The sequence below is a fragment of the Harpegnathos saltator genome, unplaced genomic scaffold, assembly GCF_003227715.2.
Source record: "Harpegnathos saltator strain DR-91 unplaced genomic scaffold, Hsal_v8.6 scaffold659, whole genome shotgun sequence".
Classification (NCBI taxonomy): domain Eukaryota; kingdom Metazoa; phylum Arthropoda; class Insecta; order Hymenoptera; family Formicidae; genus Harpegnathos; species Harpegnathos saltator.
Genome location: NW_020230492.1, coordinates 185,001 through 203,835, shown reverse-complemented (window position 1 = coordinate 203,835; position 18,835 = coordinate 185,001). Strand labels below are relative to the sequence as shown.

At 45.0% G+C, this 18,835-nt stretch overlaps 1 protein-coding gene across 6 annotated transcripts in view; it reads left to right on the top strand.

Moving 5' to 3' along the window:
* The window catches only part of LOC105185180 (Down syndrome cell adhesion molecule-like protein Dscam2), a 195,387-nt gene that overhangs the window by 114,452 nt on the left and 62,100 nt on the right, over positions 1-18,835 (top strand). For all 6 annotated transcript variants that reach the window (XM_025304935.1, XM_025304931.1, XM_025304932.1 and 3 more), the window contains exon 5: positions 4,390-4,539. In XM_025304935.1, the coding sequence (XP_025160720.1) occupies positions 4,390-4,539 (150 nt within the window). The remainder of the gene's footprint in view (positions 1-4,389; positions 4,540-18,835) is intronic.

Sequence of the window (18,835 nt, the reverse complement as noted above, 5' to 3'; positions counted from 1 at the left end):
CGGGCAAAACGCCGAAGAATCCCTCGCGCTCGAGTTATTTTTATTAGGATCGATTCATTGCCTTCCTTCCGCCGGCGCTCGCTCTTCTCTGCTCCCGTCCGCTGCCATTTCACCCTTAACCATCTCGCCCATCCATTTCTCTTACCCCTTTTCCTCCCGCGCGGCGGCAATACGGCCGGCATTCATCGCCGTATGCAGTCGGTGCCGAGCCGACGGCGACGCCGCCGGTATGCACCGTCATTGCATCGTCGGCGCGCGAGCCGGCCTTAAGGTAACCAGACTTACGTGCATTCCTGCTCGCGCTCTCTCCCCCCTCCCCCCCGTTCCCGGCCTCCTCGCCCCGACGCATTTCAACAGCTGGAATTCCGCGCAATTTCCTCCGGAATAAAGTGCAGCACGCCACGAGGATGCGAGCGCCGCGCGCGAACGGCGAAAATATTGACACTGCCGGATGCATCGACGACGACGACGACGACGACGGTCGTCGCGTCGCGTCGCGTCGGCGGCAGCTCCGAGTGCGGGAAATGCGCTCGTTTTTACATCGTAGACGCGCAAATGGACGGAGGTGACGTCGGGATGGACAGACGGACGGGTGCAAGACGAGCGAGAGAGTGACGGATAAAAAAGAGAGAGAGAGAGAGAGAGAGAGACAGAGAGACAGAGAGACAGAGAGAAGGGAAGGGTAGGCGCACGAAGGGGAAAGTCGCGAGATATTTTCGCGCGATGTATTTTCCACGGAGTCACGCGTGCATGCCGCTGGCATTCCAGCTAGCAGATCCCGCCCGGAATGTTCACGGGCGCGGAAAACTCCGCGCCGGTGATATATACGCCGTGCGGCGCGGCGGGCACGTCCGCGGAAAAAATGTACGAGTAATCGCGGCCGGTGGCCTCAGCCGCGAAAAAATGATTGGACTCGAGCCTCATTTACTCTCTCGCACCTCGCGTGTCCGCTTCACCTTCCCCGTCGGGGCTTTAAATCGTCTCTCATCCTCGCCTCGGCTCGGCGCGCAATAGTCGCGTCGTCCGCTAAATCGCTAGGCGCTCGTCTAAGCGCGCGCGCGCACGCGCGCGGGGCCGCGTAACGAACGGCTGATGTGAGCGCGCGAGATCTGTGTCGAGTTGCTGAAGCGTGCCTCTCGACGTAGACACGCTCGTCGTCCGCTGCTTCGCGGCATCTCGCGACATCGTGTTATTATACAGGAGCTGGATGTCTTTCCGAGCGCCGATCGGTGAGATTCAAGGGGCTCAACCGCTCGCGCGAGAAACGAACGCGGGGGCGAACGCAAAAGAGCCGACCAGCGGAGAGAAACAGAGAGAGAGAGAGAGAGAGAGAGAGAGAGAGAGAGAGAGAGAGAGAGGGAGTGGAACGGGAGTGTAATATAAATTTTATTCATCGCGAGAAAAAGTATTTCTGCGCGAGCAAAGTGTACATCGAAAATCGTTATAACCCCAGCCGTTGTTTATCGAGAAGATTGAAATTTTCCGATAATGAAGTGCTCCGTGTTATCCGCTTCGATTGACTCACATAATGCGGAATATGAAGAGCGCGGTGTTAAAATAGAAATGAAGTGGCCGTTACACTCCTCTGCCGGCCATCGTTTCGAAAAATAACTGAAAAATGCGCGGAAGAGCTTCCGCGCGCGCGTGCGCGCGAGGCCTGCTGCGTAGGCCCATTAAATTCCTACGGGATTTGATTAACGTTCATTCAATGTTGAGCATTGAACGGCACGCTTGAACTCAATTCCGACGTATTCCACCGACCGACCGCTCGTCTGACAGGAAATTAATTCATTATTGCGTCTCTCTCTCTCTCCCTTCCTCCATCCCCCCCCCTCTCTCTCTCTCTCTCTCTCTCTCTCTCTCTCTCTCTCTTACTCTTCCCTTCCTCTCTCCCTCTTTCTCCATCGATCTCGCTGAGGTGCAAACGTGCATAACATTGCACCGCGTAATTTCTTCAGTTGCTCGTAAACACACGTGTCACGACCAATTAACGAAATTTCAATTAATTAGAATATGCTGCGCGCAATTACGCTCTATTGACCAATTGTTATTCGCTATGTAATTCTCTGTTTGTATCGGAAATCTCGAAAACACGAGTATATTTCACGTTATATTTAGAATCATCCCCAAAGTTTGCTCGAAATATAAATAGAAGTATAAATAGACTGTTTGTGTGAACGGTGTGCGCTTCGAGATGTAAAATTCATCGCGTCAATATATTTGGTGCAAAAAGTGTGTGTGCATCCTGAAATTTCTGAGAGGCAAAGTAGTATAACGTTTTGATATTTCTGGACGCGTGTCTGGATTTTCGGTTATTGACAAATATTTGGCAAATTTCGAAATGTACTTCGCCAGATCGCTCGGACGCCTTTTATGCAAATTTTTCAGCCTACTGATCCAAACAAAGAGGCTATTAATCATTTCTATATATGTCACGCGCGCGCGTAGTTATTTATTAAATATATAATAATAACGCGAGATTGATTGACGATACATTTTCATCTCGTGTGCGTTTTGTTTCGTACTCGGCTCTCGTTAATTACACATTTATTGAAACATTTATCAATGTCGTAATATGCCAGACATTATGCTGCACTTAATACGTATATTTACATCGAGAGAAGCTTCACAATACGACCTGTCGTTTCGCCATACAAATTGCCGCACGAACTCTATCGCCGATAGAAATTACGACACTATCGCGCATCTATAATATACAGATTAAAGTGTCCGTCTAAAATCTCTTTAATCACCTTCTCCCAAGCTTCATCCCCGCGGATGCAACGAGAGGCACGAGCGCGTGCAACTACGAACGCCGGTGGAATTCACTGGAGAAGCACTAAAATTTCTTTTTTTTTTTTCATTATTCGCCCATCATTTTAAGCCACCAAATGCGCGAGCGAGCACGCTCTCTCCGTCCGGCGGTTACGCTCGAATTTTACGAGTATCGATTCCCTCTCACTCGTGCCGATACTCGTGCTCGCCTTCTTTTTGTATCTCAGCCACCGGGCGCGCTCCTCCTGCTCATCGTTTTATAACCAAGTCGCTTAAACGGAGACGTTCCTCCATTACGAAGGGCTAGTCGCGAATCATTTTTCCGCGGGCGCTACTATTGTTTCCCGCGGTGCAATTTTTACAGCGCGAGCCGCTCTTTTGTGCGCGTGTGCGTGTTCTCTCTTTTTCTCTCTTTCTTTTTCTCTCTCTCTCTCTCTCTCTCTCTCTCTCTCTCTCTCTCTCTCTCTCTCTCTCTCTCTCTCTCTCCCTCCCACATTCTCTCGCTCTTTTGCTCTTTCCATACCCGTACTTTTCCATTAAAGAAATTTCCATATTAATAGAAGTTGGACAGAGACGACAAGCGACGACGAGAGAGTAAGGTTGTGGGGGAGAGAGAAAAAAGGAGGGGGAGAGAGAGAGAGAGAGAGAGAGAGAGAGAGAGAGAGAGAGTTGAGTTGATGAAAAATGCGTTACTCTGAGTATTTCGTAAAGTTCACGTCGCACTTTAGTTGAGTAGTTTGGGATAAATGCGATAATCATTTTTCCTCCGCGGTTTTTCAATTTTCCATATAATCATGTTTTCCTCCAATAATTCTTCTTTTTTAACGCGCAGTATATACTCAATGTTAGCTCAGCAAAGTTAGAATTTAGCCGGGTCAAATGCACATTAGATCCGTAATTGCATTTTTGTGGTCGATAAAATTGTCATCCCGTTTCCAATTTCCTACCATTCAAATATCTGGATAACCAATTCTTTTATCAGACGGTTTGACAGTTCCACAAACATTTTTCTATTTAAAAAACTAATCTGTTTATTTCATAGAGGTGTAGGTTAATGTATTTTAAAACTATTTTTATCGAAAACATACCTATATAACTGGGAATTAGGAATATACCGAAAACATAAAAATAAAATATATCATATATTAATCGAATAACTATATTCAATAAAAAAGAAACATCTCATAAATATGATGCAACACTGACTCTTTACGAGCTAACGAGCTAACGAGCACGTCCTTTTCTATGTTCACATACATTTGAAAATTTAATTGAAAATATTAAATTAAAATAATATACTCGCTCTTCAGATGGTATGGAGATTGATCTTTTGTTGTTCATTATCAAAAACTTTTTTTCTTATTATTTAACCGTTTTTTTTGTATATATTTATATATACACCTTACATTAAATTATATCAATAGAGTATAATTAATGATCTCACTTTATGCAATCGTAATACATCGGTACCAATTGTACCTTTGCGGTAAATATTTCCGAGGAAAAATCTGCAAGTTCGCAAACGCTGTCAAAGTCTAGCACGAACATTATTACATCGTATATGTGCCTTCTAGCGAGCGATATCGCTGACACCGTTACTGTTTCTGCCCGCAGGCGGGAAGTACCACATGCTGCCCACCGGAGAGCTGCTCGTCTTCTCGGTGACTTCCGCCGATGCCCACTCGACTTATCGATGCCGCACCGTGCACCACGTCACCGGCGACACTGTGGAAAGTTCTTCGTACGCCAGGCTCGTGGTTACCGGTAAGTTCTCGCAAGGTGTATACACACTCACCTGTCAGGCTTCATTAAGCGGAAGCCAGGAACGCGCGAGCGCTCTTCGATATCGCCGCGAATTCTATAAATATCGCTAGTCTGCGAAGAGAAAAATCCGGATCTGTTAATAATATTACATCTATTAATAATAATATTAAATTTAACGTATATTAATAATAATAATAATAATAATAATAATACGCGATACATTCCGTGATACATTTCCTCCGTGTTAAGCTCGATACATTACAGCGCCGATACATATCCGCCGTACCAAAATATTCAAAGCATTAAAAAGACCAACAAAGTCCTACCCTCTTGTAACCTTCGCGATAGTTGAAAAGAAATTAATGAAAGAATAAATGCGCAATATGAAGCAGTAGGGCAAACTCTGCAAACATGTCTCGCAAAGAGGTATCTTCCAACGACAAAGACACTCGTTCACTTTAATATGCTCCACCTGCATACGGCTAATTATCAGACACACCGTGCATATATTTCTCCCTCTCTTTTAGGTCGGAAATTTCTCTCATATCCCCAAGATACCGGAGGAATACACACGTGTGCGTTTTATGCGCTCAGCGGCTCTCAAATTTCCCGCTCACACGTCGTCCGCATTTTACTATATATATATATATATATATTTTCTCTCCACGAAACCTCTTACATTGGCCGCTAATCTCACACACCCGTTACATTTCACGCGTTCAGAATGAAACTCGGTCGGCATTACTGCGATCGCCTCTACGTGAGCGACCGTTCATCCGTGGCATTTCACCGCGGATGACCGACGTGAATATTCTCGCATTTTATGCATCTACTTAAACGCTCGCGTTCATACAACGCATTCTCTCTCTCTCTCTCTCTCTCTCTCATTCTCGCGCGCGCGTGTTCTCCCGCTGCATAGCGAATCATAATGCATTGTTGCGCGTTTCCCGCGCCGTCGACCTCCGGCTTCGCCTTCTCTCTCTCTCTCTCTCTCTCTCTCTCTCTCTCTCTCTCTCTCTCTCTCTCTCTCTCTCTCTCTCTCTCTCTCTCTCTGCTCTCTCTCTCTGCTCGAGGTCCGGCCGCCACCTCCACTGCTGCCACACGTGGCGTTTTCTTCATGAATAAATCATGAGTGTCCGAAATGCTAATGGCCGAAACGTCCGTCGACGATATTTCTGCGTCGGCGAAGTACCCCGAACCGTGAGCCAAATGCGGCCGATATCGTCGAGAATATGCTCGACGTTCGAAGGGACAACAGCGGCAGCCGCGGGCTGCTGAAGCTGCGAGTCGCGCAGCGGGAGATTCAAGGTGATCGTGCAAGCGTAATTTCTCGGAAAGAACCTCCGCAAAAAGTGCCCGTTTTTCAGTTTTCCACGATTTTTAAATGAAATTTTATGCGAAATGTTAAGACATTAATGACAGAAAAGTTTCACATTGAGCATACGATTGGTTCCAGAGATATAGAGGGTCAAAGTGGTCACTACCTACTAAGGAAGTTTGTCACTATAATAACGTTTTATCGCACGAATTTTTGCGAAATTCAGTATCTATGGGTTCTTTGAGTTGCTTATTACGAATTCGATGTCAGATTTAAAAAATTCAAGATGGCGGATGTAATATAGCGGACACAAATAGTGAAACAATAATTTACTTCTATTAGAACTGTTATGTTATTGTGGATTTTCGGCTAGCTGATTGCGAATTTTCTATCAGATTTACATTTACCCTCAGTGTTCCATTCGAGTCTTGTTTGATAAAGAATGTGGTGTTTTCCTCTAATTATAATACTCAATACTTTAAAACTGATAACTTCGGATCTGAATTTTTAGATAACTTTTATATTATTGGATATAATGATATGTAATCATAAAGAGTTACGGAAACTGTAATGAAAAAGCTTCTAAATATAACAAATAAAACTATCACGTTATCCTTTATGCGTCATGTAACGTATCAATTTGAATTTGATATTTTTTTTATGAAGAAGCTAAAAAAAATACTTTTTCCACTCAAAAATTGTCGTTGAAAAAATTACTTTCGGAAACCTAATAGAAAATTTGCAATCAGCTAGCCAGAAAACCACAACATAACAGTTTCAATAAAAGTAAATGATTGTCTCGCTATGTGTGTCCGTCATGTTACACCTGCCATCTTGAATTTTTAAAATCTTATACTAGATTCATAATCAGCAACTCAAAGAACCACCGAATTTTGCAAAAATTCATGCGATAAAGCGTTATTAGTGTCATATTTTCTTTGTAGGTAGTGACCACTTTGACCCTCTATATCTTTGAAAACCCATCTTAAAACTTTTCTATAATTAATGTCTCATCATGAACTATCTTTTGGCATAAAATTCAATTCCAAAATCGAGGACCGAAAAACGGGCAAAAAGTCGATCCTTATTTGCGGAGGTTTTTTGGAGTAAGAAATTCCGGCCAGTCTTCGTCACCGGAGAGAACTGTTGTTAGCATTATAATAAATTGTTTTCATTGATTAATGATTATGGAAGATGACACGTGATATTTTCGTCAAAGTATTGGCCGTTGCTGCTAATAGCCTTTCGCTATCTTTCGGATAACAGTTTGATCCCATGCCAATAAAATGACTCGTCTTTTGAGGCAATCTATTCGTCGTTTCAATTTTGCACTTTCTCGACATTTCGGAAACGTATATCAGATAGACCGCGCTGCATCTGAATAGATGATAATCAGATGGGGCGATGTCTGGAGAGTACGCTGGGTGCGCGCAGAACTTCCCAATCTACCTCGAACAACCTGTCTCTTTAGTTACAATGTAACGTGCGGCCCGGCATTGTCGCGGAGTGGGAAAACTTTGCGTCAATTCGCGACTATTTGAGGGTGTTTTTTTTTCACGACTCAATTTAAATGTAAATATAATTGTTGACCATAGCGATCTCCTGTAATTGTGTCTCTGTCCCAGTGGTGATAGCTCATCATAAAGCATTTCTTCTTGATACCAGTAGATACTTCATGACCATGGATGTTGTGTCTCGTTTGCGTTATTTATTTTGTCTCACATCGATGCATAATCCTTTTGCCTCGAGCTTATCTTGCTCCTTTAATATCAGATCTCTTCAGCATTTAATTCATCTGCCAAATCTCGTTTTGTAAATTCAGGAAAGTGATATTGTCAGTTAACGGGAGCTTAGGATTTTTAGTTACACTTTTGGCACACACTCGATAGCGATAACTCGATAGATTAAGAGGACTGGAGGGTCAGATTACTGAAAAATCATGCTTGTTTTTTGTAACGAACATGTTTTTGTAAAATTTTGTGACGAACTGAATAAATGTGCAAGAATGAAAATTTTTGATATATTTATATAACATATGAAGAGCAGGAAAATTTTGTTTATTAGCAAATACCTCATATAAATATACGTCCATTTAAATTTTAAATGTGTTTTTCTCGAAATTCTATTGTTCAACTTTTTGCAGTGATTTCTCCGAAACTGAGCTTCGTATCGATTTGAAATTTTAAAGCAATAATATTTGTTCATCTGGCTCTCAGGTGAACCATGGGCAACTCCGTCAAAATATTTCATTTCGAGATATTAATTTTTTTATTGTAAAAAACTGAAAAATTTGAATTTTTTCCTAATAATAGCTGCCATTTTGTTAATTTTATCCGATTTTTTTTATAGTGCTTCACCGGATAATAACAAGCCTCCTTAAGATTTCCAGCTAAAATTCGTTCTGATCGCGGACCACCGAGAGCCGAGATATTACTGCAAAAACGACAACTTGAAAAAAAAAGAAGAGTATATTTCAGCTATATGTATCGTACATTTATATGAGTATTTGTTAATAAACAAAATTTTTCTACTCTTCACATGTTGTATAAATATACCTAAAATTTTCATTCTTGCATATTTATTCAGTTCATCGCAAAATATTGTCAAAAACAAGCATTATCTTTCAGCAATCTGACCCTCCAGTCCCCATAATTCACAATGAACAGAGATGCAACGACTCGACGATGTGATTCATACGATCGAAGTGAACAGTTGTGATTGTATTCCGCGAATAGACTTTTCGATATATGCCGAGTACCGCGCCATGTCGAATTTATAGAAATCATTCAGGGAGACGATACAAAACGCCGCTTGACGATCTCGTGATGGGAAACTCGGCGAGTTCCGTCGGCGTATACGTACGATCTTGTCACGAGAACTCGGTAACTTTCGCCGGAGCACTTCACCCGACGTCGGAGAGATGCTGACTGATAAGGCATGAAATGGGTCGAACGTGGATGAGACTCTGGAACAATGGCAGGCTAATGATGGAAGTGCACCATCTTGTCTATTTCGGTCGCCCGCGCTGGGAACCGATAAGGGAACGAGAAGGGAGTGTCGGACGAACATATTGTTCGTTTCCTATCGCCGTCGCTCGCCGCTGAATTAACGCACTCGGCGTGCGTCTGAAAAGTCAAGGGGGGGGGGGGTACCGCGCGAGCGCGCAAATTGCGGCTAATTTCGCGAGCGCGACGCGCCGCTCGTTTATCGTTTCAAACGCGTCCGGGCGTTTCGCTGTTATCGAAACGTAACACGCTTCTGCGCGTCTCGTTAACAAACACATTAGCGTGTCCCGCCGCAATTCCACGTCTTAGTAATAAATGGGAACGATAATTTTAACGATAATGATTAACGCAATTGTTGATACATATTTCATCGCAGATGCTCACGCGTATCTATATCGCCGACGTAGTTGCCCGTGAAATATGCAACGCACACAGTGTATTCTCGTCGCGGAAAATAATTTTCCCCTGGGCATGTAAATGGCGCCGGTGAAAAATCGGTGGCAAATCGACGCTCGGCGTGAAAGCCTTCCAGCGCCGCTTTGTCGAGTCAGTGTCTTGTTTTCGCGGTTCAACGTCCTTGCCTCTTTTTGCTATCACTTACGCCATTATCCGCCCCCGTATTTTTCGCCACCTTCCGCCACCGTCCGTTGCCTTCCGTGCCAGAGACACGTCGGGGTTATAACACTTCGCCGCGGCATTTTAGGGAAGCGCGGCCTTTTAGGCGAGGCGGCGGTATTCATTAAAAAAAGAAAAAAAAAAAGGAAGGCGGACGCAGTTGTACGAGTCGCGAAACCATTTAGAACTGAAACTTTTAAAGTCACGCGGAAAGCGCCGGTTAGAGCGTTATCGATCGCGCGATGCGATATCGATGCTGTTTCTCTTTTCCCTTTTGTCTTTTGTTTTTCAATATCTTCCTAGGCGCGTCGGCGGGTTTCCGCGTCGCGCAGAAAAATTAGTCCACACAAGACACATGAGAATATTTGCCAAACACAAATGGATGAAATTTAATATTCACTTTCTGCCGGAATCCGATATTTTACAATGCTTAGGAGCCAGTAGTCGCCGTCGTGTTTTTTCGCCAAAACGGTCCGAAACTCGGAAATATTTACCCTCGTTGCGCCGGAGAAAAATCTGCACACGTGGGAATTCGAGAGCATATTTGCTCGCAAGAAACAACCGCGAGAACTTAAAATCTGTTTGAAAACTGTTTCTCAGGGGATTCGGAAAGCCAAAAGGCAGCCGATGTTTCAATCTCTTTATTTTTGTCGATATAATATCTCCTCAACGCGCTGTGACTCGCGTTGCAAAATGTCAGATGTTTCATATCTCAGGTTTTCAGTTAGCGAAATAATGAAGATTGCGTGTTCCGAAAATTGCGAGAGCAGAAGAATCTTGGCCGTAACCAAAATAACACGTTTATACATAATGCATAATGTGACATACCGCGCGGGATCTTTTTTATAGGCTAAGGTTCGAAAGTTCAGAAAAGATCAGTTCGTCGATAAGCAAAATTACCGAGAGAACTTTCGAGACCCAGCGACATATCGATCAAAGCGTGTTACATCTAATTTAATGCAACTCGCGAAAGACTCGACCGCGTAAAAACAATTTGGCACACGGGAGCCCACATTAATTAAGATTGTTGGAGTTCCTCCAACGATCGGCTCTCAGTCAAGAGCTCCGTACCGAGAAATCATCTCGAACTTTTTATCGCGCTCAGACGCGAGGATCGCCCAAATTTCGAGGGACACTAAAAGTAAAGTTGCGACGACTTCTCACTAAACGGGTGAGGCGTGCGATTTCGTAATGAAGGAAGCACGCCGGAAGGTACCTAACTATCAACGATACGCCGGGCACGATCTCGTCCGAAAGTTCACCGATGAGATAGAGGAAGAAAGATAGAGAGATAGATAGATAGATGGACAGAGGAGGGAGGGAGGGAAGGAGGCGGAGAGAGAGAGAGAGAGAGAGAGAGAGAGAGAGAGAGAGTCATATCGAGATAGTTGGCGGCTCCTTTATGGCAGCGATTCGCATCGCAGTGGAACAAGTCGAGGACAGGTCGGGCGCTCTGTTAAACCGAGCGTTAAATTAGTTCGACGGCCGAATAGTTCCCGGTGAGTTTAGCATCTTCGCCGCCTTCGTCGGCAAGGCGATCTCGTTTTCTCGTGGGGGTCTTTTTGCGTGAAAGGGCAACGAGGGGTAACGAGAGAAGGAGAGAGAAGGAGAGAGAGCGAGAGAGAGAGAGAGAGAGAGAGAGAGAGAGAGAGAGAGAGAGGAAGAGAGGGAGAAAGAGAAAGAGAAAGAGAACTCCGCGCTCTGCGACGTCAGAGATCGTCGCTTCCCTCCAATTCGGGTTCTGGGAGACACCAGCCAAAATCCGAAGTGCAATTCACATTGCGGTCTCGAACAGCCCGCCGGGGTTGTACGCGAAACTTGCGCGATTCCCTTTTATTTATGACCCGGCTCTATGCGGAATATTCGGAAAAATTCCGCGGGAGCCAAATAACGATGAGCGCCGCGTCGCGAACAGACGACGAATTCGCGGAGCATAAGTTCCGGCTGAGTCAATGTCGGGATTCGAGCTCGATTTAAGGGTGGAAGGGAATTTATTGTGCTTGCAAGGAAACACATCGAAGTGCTTCACACCGCGTCTGACGGGTTTTGGATATATTGTAGGGCGACGGGAAATAAGAGACACGTGTTATCGCGTGTGTTTATTGTCGCTCGTTTTGTTATTATTGTTATGCGCAGTTCCTTGCACGTTTAGGAGCAATACTTCAGAGGGAACGCGATAAAATTATCTGCGAACGGATATCTCCGAAAGAATGAATTGTATTGAAAAATAAAAAAAAGTGAAAAGTATTCGTTACACGTAACTTCACAAGAGGGAGGATATTCGAGTTTTAATTGGAGAGCTTCCAAACCGCTCTTTAACACGTTGCCTCTCATGATGGCGTAATATGATCGAAACTCACGTTGTACAAGATAAGGTACACCGATACTGCACAGTAAATATTCTCTTGACACACTTTTGCATGACGCTTAACCATTTCGTGCCTCAGAGAGAAATTCGTTACAAGTGCAATTAAAATTAGTATTCTTCTAAGGGTTTTCGAAGTCGCTGTTTATAAACCTGAAGTTAAAATAGCAAAATTCAAAATGACGTGAAGCTCCGCTGCAGGTTGCTTTTATCTTAAACATTTAAGTGAAAATTTAAATCTAAAGCAATAGATTTCAGGTAAGGTATCTTAGGCGTACGTAAATTTCTCTGTTGCGGAGATACGGAAGAAATCAGTGATGTATTATTGACACACGTAAGGCGAATTTTAAACACGCTCGACAAGAACAACGCATCGCGCTGCAGTTTACCGTGTAATTTACTCGGATCTAGCGCGACTAGGATTTTTATCAAAGCGCCCTCTAAAGAGAAACTTAACACGTCGGTGTTTTATGGTGTTTAGTGAAAGCGGATGAGACTGACATTGCCCGGCTGCGAAATTGTTTCGCGTTCGAATGTCTGTGAAATATCTCTCTTTCTGAAGTTTTAATTAAATTTTTCCCTTTAAATCTGCATATAATCCCAACGAAAGTTAAGCGCCATTGAGAGAAATCTTCATTACGTTCTACAGTGACGACGCTCTCCTTGCGCTCTCTCTCTCTCTCTCTCTCAGCTCCTTTTTACATGCCCTCTCCCCTTCACTTCATTTTACAACGCCAAGCGGAGTATCGCTTCGGCTCTGACTTCGACTTTTATCTGTCTGTCTGTCTGTCTATCTGTTTGTCTGTCTTGTCTGTCTGTCCGTCCATCCGTCGGTCGGTCGGTGCGAATTCCGTCGAGTTGCGCGACTTCCTAACTTCCGGCTAATTAAACTTTCGTTGCTCGATATTAAATTCTGCCGATGTTGCTCTCGAAACGCGATGAATCGAGCCGCGCGCCGCCCTTGCATCGCGCTCTCCCCCCTTCGCTTCCACTTTCTCTGCCCCTCGCGCTTTCCCCTCCGTCCCCAGCGCCATCGTCGTCGTCGTTTCTCCTCGCTCCGCGGAATGAAACGCATTTGAAAATTTACCCTCTCTTTAAACCGCCCGCGTCCTTCGTTTCCCTCCAACTACCCTCGTACTCGCGGAAATCCGCGGAACAAGTCGGGGGCGAGCTTTTATTGGACCCCCGCGGCTCCTCCGAGCCGGTCAATGGTTGTGGAAGTGAAGAAGCGAGTGGGTTGCGACAGGGACGAGGGGAACAGAGGACGTGTACCTCCGAGGCTGGAGGTCGCCCGGTCGGAGGGATGACGGAAGAAACTTCGTGGGGAGGGAGGGAGGGGGCGAAAACGCTAAGTGCAATCCGTAGAGCCGCCGATGCAGCCGGGCTGTGTGCAGCAACGTCGGCGAGAAACAATGCAGCCGCGCGTCACGGCATAGAACCCTTATCGATCCTCCGATCCCCCCTATATCTTCAGCGGATCTCTTCGTGTTGACGCGCGGAGGTGGTAGTTCGTGGCGCGCCGCGGCGGCGCAGTTGTAGGAAATGCCTGCGATATCGCGTGGAAGACGCGCTGAAGTTCGCCGATCGAGTCTTAAGTGCCGTGCAGCCAGCGTTACGTAAGAACGCGAGGCGCGAGCTCTGTAATGTAGGAATCTCTCCTCGTCGGACTAATTAGACGAGCGTATCACGTCACATCGCGCAACGTACGGCAACGTGTCTCTCTCATCACGTTCTCCGTTCGTCCGGTTTGCGCGGTCGACGCGTCGCGTCGATAAATCTCTGCGACGCGCGATGTCCTGGCGGAGGAAAAAAAAAGGTCCGTTGAATTAACGCGGGAACGAACGAGCTAGTCGAACGTGTTTCTTGGTTAAAGGGGACAACATTCCCAACAGCGTTGCTGATATTGAAATTGGCTCGTAAGAAGCAGAAACTCGATTTCGTCCGAGCAAAATACTTTCGGCTCGTTCATCGTCACGTTTTTCATCCAACCCTTCTCCCCCGCGCATTCATGATCTCGCTCGATTCTCTCGCGCGTGTTTCCATAAAAATGTATTAATCATGCTTTTGCTTTTCTCGCTGGAGCGGTCTCGGCATCACAGCGCACAGGGTCACATGATAAACACCCTCACATTCCCCCCTGCGTTTTCTTTTTCGTCTTTACACGCTGCTCCATTTTCCTTTTTTTTCTTCCTCTTCTCTTATTTTCTCGCGCGCCGTATGCGCGCTACATCTCGCATCGCGCGCATTATACGTGCATCGCAGTGCAGTGTCGCGCGAGAGTCGGTGGGGCAGGGGGGAGGGGGAGTGCCGGTCGCGCAGGATGACGTACACGGAATTAAGGGAGGGTATCAACGCCCGTTACATCCGGCGTTTGCTGCCATACTCTCGTCGCTCATTTAAACGCATTGGCAAGATCGCGCAGGACGCTCGGCTGGCTTTCGAGGCGAGGTAGAAATTCTGCGAGAGCTTACGTATTTCATCTTTTCTTCTCGTATTTACCTTCGTGTATTACATACGCGCGTGCGACGTCGCCGCCGTAAAGCCGGCATAATTCAATGCAAACATCGAGAGGCGGGAGCTCGCACGGAAATACAACGCCGCGCGCGCGCGCGCGCGCGCGCGCACGCGCGACGCTGAAGAGCGAAAGCATGCGTGAGTAAACTCCATAAACGGCGACAATTATTTTCGCAAACAGCCCGACGAGAAGACATACTCGCGCGTTGAAACAGCGGATACAATTTTGGAGTGCTGTCGGCACTATCGAAATTCGTCTCGTTGGTCTTGTGAAAAAAAAAAAAATAGCAGGAGATAACATTCGCACAATGTGCATATTTCGGTTTCTTCATTGCGTGTCAAATTTATTTGACTCGCGATTCTCTTGGTTTGTCTGTCCCTCGATCTACTCTGCCCGGTTTACCCGTGGGATTTTATATTAATTTCTGTACAACCGGTTGCAAAACGCTTTAGACATGTTTTTTTTTTTCTTTAAATAAAGCTACGAGCGCTGCAAGTTGTCACAATTCAAGTCCGCAGATTTGCGGTACGACGGGAGTCGAATTGGCAGTACACACTGTAAATATTGCTCTTTCGTTATATTCTTTTCTGATCTATTCAGATCAGATCTATTCAGATCTGATTCTATTCAGATCAGTAAGATAAATATATCTACGTTTTTGCTGAATCCACTGTTGCAGTTGATAATGCGGTTGCGGATGTCTTATATAGTGTCGTTTCGGTGCCTTTCTTAACCCGACCACTGCGTAAACATGTCAGCAGTGTGACGACGCGCTTCTAACTTTATCCGAAAAAAAAAAATCTACCTCTAAACTGTTTCGCAACAATCCGAATATATTCGTTCTATCTATTCGTGCACCTATCCGCTATTCGTTTCGCCGTGATATGCGGAACAACATATTTCGATGTTAAGGGGACTGGAAGGTTACTGAAAAATCATGCTTGTTTTCAATAATGATTCTGTGACGAACTGAATAAATGTGCAAGAATGAAAATTTTACATATATTTATATAACATATGAAGAGCAGGAAAATTTTGTTTTTAAACAAATACTCATATAAATATACGTCCACTTAAATTTTAAACGCGTTTTTCTCGAAATTCTATTGTTCAACTTTTTGCAGTGATTTCTCCGAAACTGAGCTTCGTGTCGATTTGAAATCTTAAAGCAATAATATTTGTTCATGTGGCTCTCAACCGAACTATGGACAACTCCGTCAAAATATTTCATTTCGAGATATTAATTTTTTTATTGCGAAAGAACTGAAAAACTTGAATTTTTTCCTAATAATAGCTGCCATTTTGTTAATTTTGCTCCATTTCTTTTTATAGTGCTTCACCGGATAATGATAAGCCTCCTTAAGATTTCTAGCTAAAATTCGCTCTGATCGGACCACCGAGTGCCGAGGTATTACTGCAAAAACGATAACTTGAAAAAAAAAGGAGAGTATATTTCAGCTGTATATATCGTACATTTATACGAGTATTTGTCAATAAACAAAATTTTTCTACTCTTCATATATTGTATAACTGTATCTAAAATTTTCATTCCTGCACATTTATTCAGTTCGTCACAAAATATTATCAAAAACAAGCACGATTTTTCAGCATTCTGACCCTCCAGTCCTCTTAAGCACGATAAAAGGCATTTTTTTTTACAAAGCCGTTTGACTCTGTAATGAACATGACGGGTTGGATTTTTTCCCTCACAGAGTTTTACCGCGGATAAGATATATTCTGCACTAGCGAAATAACTTTCGAACCGCGCGCGTTAAATTATATCGGTTTTAGCATAACAGTCGCGGGGAGACGACGACGACGACGACGACGACGACGACGACGACGACCACGCGGCCGTCACTGCCGGTATCGTGCCGTTACAATGGCGCCGCCGGGGTCGAAGTCATAATTAAGTTTCTCTTTTTGTCAGGGCAAGATACTCGTCCGCTCCTCCGCGTAATATACGTCTGGAAATGAATTATCGGGTCATCCGGGTACCGCGCGGGTGCGAGCTCTCGTGCGCGCTCGCACGATTTAATGCAAAGACAGCGTTATCACGCTCGCCCGCGGCTAACGAATCGCAAGCGTAAAGACAGTAATTTAATCGAGCAGGTTACGAGCGATATATTATATTTCGTCCGTAGCGGTGACTCGTCGTCGTCGCGATTAAAACTGCTCGGTCGCTTTTGCGCGCGGCGAGAGGGCACAGGTTGGAGCTTCCGCGAAAGGAACTCGAGAACACGCTGCCGCTGATAAATCGTCGTTGTCGTTGTCGCTGTGCGCGCGCGCGAGAGTTTTGTATAAAATAATTTACATGTAACGTAACGTAACGCGGGTACGCGCATAACGCGCGCGCCAGCTATGGCGGCATTCAGCTGTGAGTAGTTCTGCGTGAGATAACTTTTTTTCCGCGGCGTTATAAATTGCTAACGGAACGGTAATCTAACTGCAAATGTATAGTAAATTATGCAGCTGGGGTATGTAACGACGAAAAAAGTGTCGTCGAAGCAACGGAAAGTTTGATACATTGCATTTTTTATCTGACCAAACTGAAAAACAGGCTGTCGGCCGGGGGAACTTTAATACTCAATATTTTATGAGGTTTTCCAAAAAGAAGGAATGAGCAGTGTAAAGGAAAAGGGATAAACATTATACGCGAGCGCACGCAATGCTACATGAAGATACATGAAATGAGAAAAGCGAAATATATTATTTCGGTTTCACTAGACGCTCTTGATAGAAATCTGCAAGATTTTTGTTACTATATTTGCAGGCATAAAGAATAAAAAAAAAATATATATATATATATTGGGGACGCGTTCATTTTCGCGGGACTGACGTTATTAATTCGAGCATACGTGTAATTCAGTTTACATGCAATTTAATTCGCCGCACAAGCAGAATCCGCCGAGTGAACGACTTCGGCCACGATCCCGATTAACCGAGAGGAGCTCTTATTTCGGGGTTATGAATCGCCGTTATTACTGTTATTACGTTATTATATTATCTCGAGCAATATCGCGCCACGCGGCGGGGCGCATACGTGCACCTTTGGGCGCAAATTGCACGCGGGTATCGCGTCGTGACCTGAATTCCGTAGCAATCAGCGGATGACATTAAATTATATATGCGTACCATCGACTGGAGCGAGCGGGACTTTGGCAGCGTAATATGGTTGCCGATAATGCATGCGCAATTAATTCCGTGAATGTCCCTTATCTGCATAAATGATTAAACTCGAGTAACGCCTTAAGCTGGAATTGCTTCGGAGCGCGGATTTGAAACGACGCTTGATTTCCTTTCGCGCTTTCAAATATGCAAGCGTCTAATACCATTTTATGCGAACTCGCTCGAATGTTCGGCTAGGACTTTCGCGTGTCACTCTCGTCCTTCTAAGACGACTCGTCAGCGAAATCATCGCGTATCCCCCCCCCCGCGCGAAACTGTAAAATTACTTGGAGTGGAATTCGTAATCCAGAACGCATCCCAACTCGTCACCCTCAAGAAGCGCGAAATTTTATTTTTCCAAATCGACTCGACGGACAGCGCTCCGTGTTTCCCGACAAATTTTTTACGCGACGCCTTGCGCATATTTACGATCGTATGTGAAATTCTGCGAAACATCGTCGACGAATATTCTTTCGCGCGCACGATACAGCGCTTTGAATCGGCTCGGTGAACAATCGTCGGGCGAACGCGTCCTTTGCCGTCGTCTCTCACGAGTACGAAACTCTTGCGCGTGATTTCTGCCTTCGAGAGAGTGAAAAGACAAAGTCGCCGGTGGAACGTGAAATAAAATCGACGCTGATCGGCAGCGGCGAGGGACCCGCGAAATCGACGGCAACAGCGAAGCAGACAGAGACGGTGCGACAAGGAAGTCCCGTAATGCGCGATAAGAGACTTGTGCGGTTAATTAGCGTCAACTTTATTATGACGGGGGTCGTTTGTCCGGAGCAAATAGACGAGAGAGAGAGAGAGAGAGAGAGAGAGAGAGAGAGAGAGAGGGAGAGAGAGAGAGAGAGAGAGAGAGAGAGAGCAAGCAGCGCCATTTGAATTTCGCTTTGACGACGATACACGTGCCGGGTGTATATTTAATAGACTCTTAATTGGAGTCACCGGCTCGAGAGGTTTAATTGGACATCGCGCTACGAGAGAGCACGACATGCCTACCGTTGCGGTTTCTACACGTCTCTCTTTTTCTCACTTTCATTCCTTTTCGTCTACGTCTCTTTTCCATCTCGCTTTATCGTCTCGGTCGAAGTATAAAATATATTTCGACTGAGCGTATTCACCATCGATCGAAGAAGAGCGCGAAGCTCTTTCTCTCTCTCTCTCTCTCTCTCTCTCTCTTGTGCCTTACATACTGGGACGATTCAAGAAATATCAAGATATCCGTGTGAACACAATATTACGATCCTCGAACCCCTGTGGAGATAATTTTGGAGCAGCATAACAATCTTGACATTTTCAGTTAATCG